This window comes from Pygoscelis adeliae, unplaced genomic scaffold (assembly GCF_000699105.1).
Source record: "Pygoscelis adeliae isolate BGI_AS28 unplaced genomic scaffold, ASM69910v1 Scaffold202, whole genome shotgun sequence".
Classification (NCBI taxonomy): Eukaryota; Metazoa; Chordata; class Aves; order Sphenisciformes; family Spheniscidae; genus Pygoscelis; species Pygoscelis adeliae.
In genome coordinates, this window is record NW_008824544.1 from 2,242,208 (window position 1) to 2,252,485 (window position 10,278).

General features: G+C 40.9%; 2 protein-coding genes across 3 annotated transcripts in view; one reads left to right on the forward strand and one right to left on the reverse strand.

Annotated features, from left to right (window-relative positions):
* Positions 1 to 10,278, reverse strand: part of NUDT5 (nudix (nucleoside diphosphate linked moiety X)-type motif 5) — a 24,407-nt gene that overhangs the window by 4,334 nt on the left and 9,795 nt on the right. Inside the window, exons 2-5 of one of the 2 annotated variants that reach the window (XM_009321748.1) lie at positions 6,157 to 6,166; positions 5,477 to 5,553; positions 1,794 to 1,861; positions 625 to 677 (exon numbers count right to left, since the gene is read on the reverse strand). In XM_009321748.1, the coding sequence (XP_009320023.1) occupies positions 625 to 677; positions 1,794 to 1,861; positions 5,477 to 5,545 (190 nt within the window). In that variant the 5' untranslated portion in view covers positions 5,546 to 5,553; positions 6,157 to 6,166. The remainder of the gene's footprint in view (positions 1 to 624; positions 678 to 1,793; positions 1,862 to 5,476; positions 5,554 to 6,156; positions 6,167 to 10,278) is intronic. The other variant, XM_009321749.1, reaches the window with a different exon arrangement.
* CDC123 (cell division cycle 123) overlaps positions 10,081 to 10,278 on the forward strand; it is a 39,350-nt gene continuing 39,152 nt past the window's right edge. The window contains exon 1 of the mRNA XM_009321773.1: positions 10,081 to 10,252. Coding sequence (XP_009320048.1) covers positions 10,081 to 10,252 — 172 coding nt within the window. The remainder of the gene's footprint in view (positions 10,253 to 10,278) is intronic.

Consider the following 10,278-nt stretch of genomic DNA (forward strand, 5'->3'; position numbering starts at 1 on the left):
TACCTAGCAACAACTAAAACATCGGTGCCTTATCAACTTTGTTCTCACCCTAAATCCAAAACACAGCACTGTACCAGCTACTAGGAAGGAAATTAACTCTATCCCTGCCGAAACCAGGACAGAGATAAAAGCCCAAAATGGGATCTTCAAAGTACCCCAGCAACCGGGAGGCAGATGTACCAAGCGAGACTGAGCCTTAGCCCACCAACATCTAGAGACTGTTTGGAAGCCATTGTATGGAACCCTCTCCTACACTCCTTTCATGGCTAAATCACGTCCCTCTTTTGCCCAAAGAGAACTGTATCCCTAGCCCCTAACAGCAGACCCACTTCACCAGTCTGTAAGCTACTCTGTATCAGGGCATCCGTCATGTCTTTGAAATTGCTCCATTGTTCTAAAGTGAATACAATGGTCTTGGGAAAACACTCCGACCAGTCAGGTTCTGATTCTTCAGCACTGAGGCGAGCATTTCATTAGCTCAGGGGTATATAGCAAGCTCTGCTGAGCTATTTGTTCCGCATCCTCATTCATTCAGAAATAGATCGGCTCTAACTGAGCTGTGAGTTTATCAGAAGAACTGATAAAAAGAAAAAATGCAAACAAAAAAAGTCACCATTGTCTTACCATCAGCTGAAATGCCCTTTTTGTTGCCAGTACGCTTTACCGTTTCCCAAGTTCTGTTTAACACAGAGAAAAGAACAAATGAATACATTAAAAGGAACAATATCCATTTTATTTGTAAGTCTTCTTCTACCCTTGCTACTGTCATTTAAAAGCAAAATATACCATCACACAGTGAGGCCCCATAAGAAAACAGCTGGCCTTAGGCAAGCCCTGTCATGTACTGGCACTACAAGATGTCTGTAGTATAATTTTGTTTTGCCTACTTAAAGGAGGGAGAGAGAAAGACATAAATGACTGTCACAGAACAGGCAAGTCTTATAAAAGCGATCCTGGAAAAGTGCAGAATAACGCAATTTATATATTAAACATGTCAGATTTTGAAAGACAGTTTTGTAGCAAGACCACATGCATTCTATTTTTTATCTTGCTTTTGCATAACGTTTACAGTGTAAGTTATTGTGAACTCCCAGCTCAGTTACTTGAGCACACAAGGAGCCTATAGGCAAGGAAGACCAAAGCTTCACTCTCAAAATAAGCAACGGGATGAGTAAAAACCAAAAGTCCATCAGCAATAAAATCCTTTCCTCCAATCTTTGCTATTTTTTACAAGGATACTTTGCTGATGAACTGGGAGGCACTAGAGAAAGCGATCAGTACAGAATCTAATACATTAAGGGGCAGGAAGTAAAGCCGTGTTGTCGCATCTAGATAAATACAGCAAAACTAAAGCATAGAAAGAATTGGACAGGCGTGGTACCATACAAGAGGACAGCAACTTGTCAATAGTATGCAAGATCCAGCACCATCAGCAGGGAAAAAGAAGCCCTTAATGAAGAACCCGAAAAGCCACAGGACGGGCTCTCTGATCGTCACACTCCAGTTGCACAGCTAGAACTTGCTTCTGCACAGCGTCTTTACAAGGAACAGAAAATGCAAGGTAAACCATGTGCCCAAAAGAATTTGGAGCCAAATTTGATCCCACATGCTAGCACATCTGCAAGAGTAGGATTTTTTTTCTCTGAACAGTACAAACTATAAAGGAATTGCACAATGGCTAGACCTCATCTTGTGTTGAGTAACAGGTTTGTAATGCTCATATTCTCTAGCCTGAGGCTAGTCCGTACAATTGGGAACATTATATGAATCTGAAACGCCAGAGAGGCAATTACCTGGTTTTACCAAAGGGATCAGTGTAAGTTGTTTCTTCAAGCTTCACCCATTTTCCTTCTACAATTACCTAAAATAAAGAATTCTTTGTTAAATACATTATAAGATTAATCCCAAAGATATTTGGGGGCTAAGGGGAAAAACAACATGACTATTTTTGGATTCTTTTGAAGACAAAATCTCAGCATCAGAATACACGCAGGAACATTCCTGTAGCTATTACGGAAAAACACATTTACTCCAAGTTCTTGAATAGGAATAGAAAATAAGCCCAGTAACTTTTCTTAATGTGACTTTTATAACCACATTTCAATGAATTTGGTGGGATTTTATGTACTGGAAAGTCCTCATCTTTTTAGAAGGATTTCGCAAAAGTCACGTTTCAGCTGAAAAAGGGTCACTGGTCTGCACAGGCTTTAGCTACGCTGGTGGTTACGAGTGCCCACTTATCAGACAGCACGGCCTAATAGCTAAGCATGCAAGATGGAAATCCGAACTATTTTGAAACTTTTCTTGCCGCGATCTCATACTGTGGCTTTGCGTAACCGCTGTTACTGTAACTGCGAGCAGCGATACATACCTGCCCTTTTAGGACTTCTGAGAGCTGCTGATTGAGTGCTTGGCATTAACATTGTTACAAAATGTCTTTTCTGAGCTAAGTGAGTTTATTTGCCCTGTGATGTTTCCTCATCTTTTCTGTAATTCCTTTAAAAGGGAAAAGTCCCTAGGTGTTAGCCCAGCACTTTACTTCTTTTAATGTAACTTGTATTTTAAGCTTTGCTAAAGGTGTAGGCAGACAAGAAGCTTGTCTCCAGAATTTTCTATCAAGTTGGTCATAGGTCTGACCACAGAAATCAGAAGTAATCGGTAAGATGAACAAATCACTTCCTATTGTCTAATGAGACACACTGCTGACAGCAACGGAGCAAGCATAAGCGAGGGGAAAAGGGGATCTGGGAAAAAAACCGCAACATTAAACTGTAGCAAAGGATGAAGTCGGAGAGGCCATTCATGTGGCTGGCACGCCACAGTCCTCTATCGCAGGACAAGGAGCACACAGGGCCCGTGCGGCCATGTAGATCTTGAACTTAAAACCGAGAGATTCACTGGCTAAAAAAATAATGTAGAGAGATGAAATGTAGTATATGATGCAGCTATAACTAGAGTATAGGAGCACAGTACCGCATCAGCTGGAGGCAGAAGGCAAGTGAGAAGTGATTCAGGTGTCCAGTAAGTTATAACTGAGCTGGATGAACTCACGTAATTCTTAAAATGTGTTCTTCAGAACAATTCTTTTGATAGGCATTCGAAATAACAATAGCACTCCTATGATTGTAAACGCAGCTACATGTATTTCACATCTAAGCACTTTGGCATTTATTTTGTAAAGTATAGTATTTCCACATAACAGGAATTGGAAAAGGAGAGCTGTGTGTTCTCAAAAGGGCTTTCTAATGGCTTTGTGGTCACAAAAACAGCAGGCAAGGAGATGATGAAGTATATTATGCTCATTACAGGTGCAAGAAGTAATTCCGTTCGGAAGCATTCAGGTGTATTTTAAATAGCTTTGCATTCACTCCTAAATCACTGCAGAATTAGAGCACAGGAAGACCCAAAAGAGAAACAGATGAACATCAAGTTCCATTGGTTGTCCAAGGAGAGGAATATATATACTTCAGTTAAGTAAACACAGCCAAATGTTTTGCGTTAATGAATTTTTTTAAACATTGCAGAGAACACAAAGGACTAGGTTATTGATCGTGGTCCCACATTGCTGCAGCATTCAACAGAACTGGCAGATCATTACCCCTGTCACCAGGTTATCGTTTGCTAAGCAGAAAGGGGGAAATGGCTGAAATCAGAACCACATCGCTGTCCCCAGGAATCTTAGAGGAAAAAGAAACCCCTAGTCTGTAAGAAATTAGACCTAGCCAAGCTCCAAAAAGACAAAAAAAAAAAAAGTAGGTTTTATGTGTACAAGACAACGTCAAACAAAATGTCTTGTTTTTAATCAGATATTCTTAAATACTGCTTTTGGCCTCTACTGTCATGGAGCAATAATTAAAAAGTACCGTAGGACATGTAGCATAAATATTTACAATGGACGTGTTCCACAATCCTCTAAAGTTTGGTGAAACTCTTGATGCTAACGGCCTACAGGGTGAGAAAACTGAAAGTTGCCAGGTTTCCCTGGAAGAAAAAGAGAATTTTGTCACCCGCCTTGTCGGGCGCACAATTAAAACTTGCGGAAGCTGGCCCAGAAGCATAACTTCTGCTTTGCTAAATCTCCTATTTAGGGCCTAAGGACACTTGGCAGGATGTGTTGCACTTGCCACACTCAGTTTTAGAATGAGTTATTTTTATTGCTTTATCTATTACTTTGATGGGCAAACAACATCTGCTTACAACAGCCTGACTGTGGGTTCCCAGAAACAGGAAGAAGGATATAAGACCAGCTGCTACTTTCATGGAAGAAAATATTCCAACGTCAGACCACATAGTTGCTGAAGAGTTACTGAACCACTTTTAATATAAGGGCCACTGGCAGAGGCACGGTAAATACTCTCCTGTATTAATCCCACAAAATGACTGAAAAAACTAAATAGCTTAAAATACGTAAGATCTAATTACAAACTTCCAATGACACCAAGAAGTACAATGTTCTGAAGGAGAAGAACTAAGAGGCATTATGGAAAAAAAAAAAAAAAGGATAAAATGAAAATGTTACCTGCAAAAACACAGGTCTTAACAGAAAACCCAAAAAGCTTACAAAAATGAAACCGTTATTGCTTGAGAAATATTCATATTAAAAAAACCACCCAAAGGGAAAAGCCATAAATGTATCCCAACAATGTGAGTTTCTTCTTTCGTGAAAAAGTTTTGTACCTTGAAAGCTAAAGAAACGACAAGACTCTGTTCATTCCAAGGAAGGAACGCTGGATAAAAGAAACTACATTTGTGTTATAACAACAGCGTGGTGCTGTTGCCAAACTTGCCTTTAACACCAAAGATTAACTTTTAAGAATTCACTTAAAAGAGAACAGAAACAAATGTAGGTGGTTTAAATGAGGGTGAAAGTGCTCCTAATAAGCACCCAGAAGTATCTCCAAATTCCTTTCTCAGGACCTTATATTTTCTGATTCTGTGAAGATGCAACCGTAATATTTTTGGAAAAAATCTTACTACCGCCTTACTAATGTCTTTAGAACAGCCATTATCTAAATTCAAACCCTTTCAGAAAGCATCATCAAAGAAGGTACAATCCTAAATGTTAAGGCAACTCTTAGTAGTTCACCATCTTAAAGGAACGGAAAACAAGGCTGAGTTTCATGATCCACTGATTTTTACAGCCTCTCAGAGGTATCAGCATTATTTCTGAATACCGAAAACAGCCCGAACAGACAATACAAGAAACAGCTGCAAAATAAAAAAAAAAAAGCTTAAAATAATGCAGCACTGTAGATTTCTCTCTCCCCATTGATAATTTGTATGATTATTTCAACAAAGAGAAATGCCATCTTTTTTAAACTCTCTGACCATCAGGAAGCAGTGTTTTGTCTATTGAATAGATTTTACAAACATACAGCATCTATAGCATTTCGTACTCTGCACTCACAAACATTCTGATCAGTCTCTAATAATTGTTTTTTAACAATAAAACATGTCAAAACCAAGCATGTTATACCTCTTCCTTAAGGACGAATTGTCTAGCAGTTTTTGGAACTTCTGTGGATGTCTCAGCTGCCATTTTCATAATCTGGACTTTGCACAGAAGGGGAAAAAAGTCAATATTTGCTTTCAGAGTAAAGTTAAAAGGTTCATTTCTGCATTCTAAGTTAACAAAACTTGCTGGAGAAAGTTAGGGACATGTGATGGCAAGTGCAATTCACATTTTCAGCTCCACCTGATGGTTTCAGAGTCAAATAATTCAAAGGAGAAGCAGAAGTTTGCGTCAAATCCCTGACTTAGCATAGTTGTAATAGTCCTATCGGCCGCTGAGTAACTATGCTGGCTGAAGACACCCTCCTTAACTATTCAAAGGTCAGACACACACACACAGAGACAAAATGGATCCATTTCAGTCAAATTGTTTCATTCTGATCTGGGTGAAGTGCTCTGTCAACACAGCATTACCACAACAGAACTACGCACTCCACCGTGAAAGTGGAAAAAAAAACTTATACCAAGAGGACTTCAGTGGTAAAAACTGCTATGGAGAAAGAATCAGAACTAGAACCTACCTCCATCTTACACACATCACAAATAAGCACGTAAATGACTCGATCCTTTCCCCCAAAAACAAGGTCAAAAAGTCACCCGTGTGTTGCAAGCCTAGGTGGCACGTGGAGTTGGTGTGACCAAAGCATGTCAGTCTCTCTTACGGGAATGATGTGGCTAACACCGTGCAGAAGGCAGCTGAATATATGCCCAAAGCAAGGCTCTGCACCTGCAGCTCAATGCCTCAGCCTGCATCCTAACACTCCCTAGGAGGATAAGATTGTCCACTCTCTCAATCCAGTTCTAGCTGAAAAGCACACCAGGCAGCAGAAAAATACGATGCATTAGAGATTCACCATTAGTCCCCTGTCTCACTGCGGAGCTACGGGGCACTTCCAGCACAGAAACTCTCATTCCAAGGAAGGTCATCTCTGATATTAAGTTGTAATACTGAAGTCCTGAAAATCAGCATGAATCATAAGCAAAAAGACAGTGCAAAGAAGCAAACCAGTTTAAAAACCAGGAGAGACGAGATCACCTTAAAGATCTCTATCATTCTTAGCGTTGATGGTCGTAAACTTTCTCTAAAGTCAACCGGAATCTTTCTGTTGACCTCAACTAGGGTTTAATAAGGCTCTGTGTGGTCTCTAGCAATGAACAGTACCAGAAGTGAGCGATCACCTTCTCTCTCATTCCCAATTTTAGCACTTCCATTTTTTACTTCATCTTTATCCTTTTATGGTAACATCTACTGCACATTTGTGAAACAGTTAAGAGCACGCAGCAATAATCAGCTTTCTTACATATTAGATTTGCATTTAATTCCACAAAGTAGTTAAAAGGAATAGGTAGTACAAAATATTTCTGGTTATCAGCAGGATTAAAACTAACGTACATAAATCCATTTCCTCAGTATGTACACAGGGCAGGCTCTTTCTTAAGTCTTAAGACAGCCTTGTTGGATGAAGTAGGTCATAGTGGTCAAACATTCAAATTGTTTTTACGTAACATAAGTCCTGAAAAGGAACCCTGACGTATTAAACCCAATTCTGTTCTTTCAAAAATACATTCTATAATCCTTTCTTAAAGCAATGAAGCTCCATCTTAAAACTACGTGGGTTTACTATCTACCTACCTTACTACTATTTGTATGAAAAACTGTTCTAGAACCTCACTTGCTTATCTTCCAATTTCTATCCCATGTTAGTTCAGTTAGCTGTTACCCATTTGTTCTTGAGCCAGCAATGTCTCAAACTCTCTTCACTTAGGGTTTAAGAGCTGTAGCTGGACAATAGCCATGGTCCCTTGCTGTGACTTTAAAATACAAGCTCAAACTTTCCACCAGACTTATGCAAAAGAAGCGCAGCCCAGCATAGCAGTTCCAAGAGGTTCCTGGTCATCCAGAGGAAACAGCCAAAGGAGGCTCTGTGTGATACCCGAAGTATACAGCTTTAAAAATATAAAAACCTCACATACCTAGCTACAACAAATTCACCTCCTATGTTTGGAAAGAATTATAGCCTTTTTGATCGACACTATAAACATATCAAGAGAGTAGACAGTGAACCATGTCCTTGTTAAACTTTTTTTGATCAGGCTGAGTAAGTCTTCCTCTTTTAGTCTCCCCTCGCAGGAAATCCTGTTCCATTGATCATAGAATCATAGAATCATTAAGGTTGGAAGAGACCTCCAAGATCATCGAGTCCAACCATCAACCCAACAACACCATGCCCACTAAACCATGTCCCTAAGCGCCTCATCTACACGTCTTTTAAATACTTCCAGGGATGGGGACTCAACCACTTCCCTGGGCAGCCTGGTCCAATGTTTAACTACTCTTTCAGTAAAGAAATTTTTCCTCACATCCAATCTAAACCTCCCCTGGCGCAACTTGAGGCCATTTCCTCTCGTCCTTTCGCCAGTTACTTGGGAGAAGAGACCAACACCCACCTCGCTACAACCTCCTTTCAGGTAGTTGTAGAGAGCAATGAGGTCTCCCCTCAGCCTCCTTTTCTCCAGGCTAAACAACCCCAGCTCCCTCAGCCGCTCCTCATAAGACTTGTTCTCCAATCCTAATCCTTCTACATAAGCTTGCAAGTATCAGTGTGCCCTTCTCAAACACACATTACCACAATTGTACCCTAAATCCCACAAGCAGCTGTAGTAATGGTTTGTACAACACCATTAATACTTAACTATATCACTTACAAATACATACTAGACCCTCATCTCATGGCAAAAGCTCTTTTCAACGCAGCTTGCTCTCTTCTGCAGCAGAGAGATTCAAGAGTGGCTTGCGACTTAAAATAACAAAAAATTATGCAGCTTCAGTGGTCTCAGTTATCACTAAAATCTAAAATAGGTGAAAGTGAGAGGAAGACTCATGGATCTCGGCTTCTGTAGTTTCGATCTCCTCCACAAGTGGGTGCAATAACTCTATGAGTGACATTTTAAAAAGTTCCACCAAAAAAGTACTTTTGCCAAATTCATTTGACTGTATAGAAGTGAGAATTTCTGCTGTTAGAAAGCTGAAATACCATTTGGTTAAATGAAGGCTGCAATTCTGGTACCTCACATTAGTCATACTGTTAAGGGTGACACCACCTTTCGTTCACAAACAAAACTAGCTGCAACTGAAAATTAAACTTAACACTACAGTGTTATGTTTCTAAAGCCCTACGTTAGGTTTCAGAATAGACCTTGTCTCGCAGCACTCAGACAGGAAGGTTATTCTATCTCATAAAATTACCACTGCATCATTTGAGTTAAAAATGCCACACAGCTTGCACAGCAGCCTGGGAACCTATTTATGACTATGTGAACTCTATGAAAATAATTTTTTAACAGTTATCAGTGCAATTTTAAGAGTATGTTGAAGCGTCCACATTTATCAGCCTTCTTAGCATGCATCAACAGCACTTGAACTGCAAATTATGGAAAAAAAAATGTTTGGCTCACTTCTACCTTCTCTGATGATTTTTGTGGCTAGTATTACAGGCTACGGCTGGCAAACCATGCTACTTGTTCCATTTCTTTCACGTGGGGCTCAAACTCAGAGCTGAAAAAGGCGTACCATTTATAAAAGGTGTAACTTTATTCCCATTGCTCATGCCCTTACTGAGTGGCTTCCTTTCAAGGCAACGTCCAACCATTCTACAGTTTCCAAATTATTCCCCCCAGGAGTTAAAATCTTAAGCCAACCGAGGCATGTGAATCAGCTTAGAGTAGCCAAGCTACCGGGGCTTTACATTAACCCATCCAAATCATGATAGATGGATTAACTTTTCTAACTCACTTTTCAAAAGGTATTCTCCGATCCAAACTACACATCCTAGCTGACAGCAACCAGATTTAATGGAAGCTCAGCAATGGTGTCCTAAGGCAAGCTCAAGATAAAAGAAAATACGGGGTTTCTTATAAAGAATGTGCAAAAGGGACACTGGCAGTGTTTTATGCACAAATTAACCAACAGCACACCAAGATACGTGCACTAAAAATAAACATCACTAAAGCTCCTAAAACACTTTAAACTTGTTACCATCAGTCAGTGCACTTGCATTTCAGCAATATGATACTAGCAACAAAACGAATTAATTAGCAGAAGTCAACAGGAGAGAGGGAGAAGGAAAAAGGTGAGGAAAATGTTTCCTTTTTGTCATGGTATTTAGCAGCGTGGATGACCCGCTCAGCACCAAATAAAATATGGAAAAATAACCGGTTCTCGCCCTGCAGAAGAAAGACTATCTTGCACAATCAGAAGAGGGTTAGCAGCATCTCCATATTGTTATCAACCTTCCAGACAACTGACGTGCGAGGCGGCCTGGGGAGACAGCCTCCAACTGCAGATGCGAGAGCACTCGAGGACAGCACGGGATGGAAAAGAGTCGGCCCTCCACGCGAGGGACACAGAGGCAGAACCACGGGGCTTAAAAAGAACGTACGATTCAGTTATTACTTGACCCTCCCCAAAATAAAACGAAATGCAGCCCTGCAAGAGGAGAGAGAGAGAGGAAGCTCTGTCGCTGCAGAGCTCCGCTGTAACACTGGAGAGAGGAAGCCTTCCACAAGCACATGCAAAGCAGGAAAGCGAAGCCTGCCAGGCGGGAAGAACACCCGCAGCTTCCCTACGGCCACCCGTGTTTTCAACGTATCCGCCTGGAAACCCCCCGCTCGGGCCACGCACACGTACGAGGCCGGGAGGGCGGCCCGGCAGCTGAAGGGAGCCGCTACCGCGGGCGGGCGGGTGCGGTGAGGTCGGGGACGGCCGGG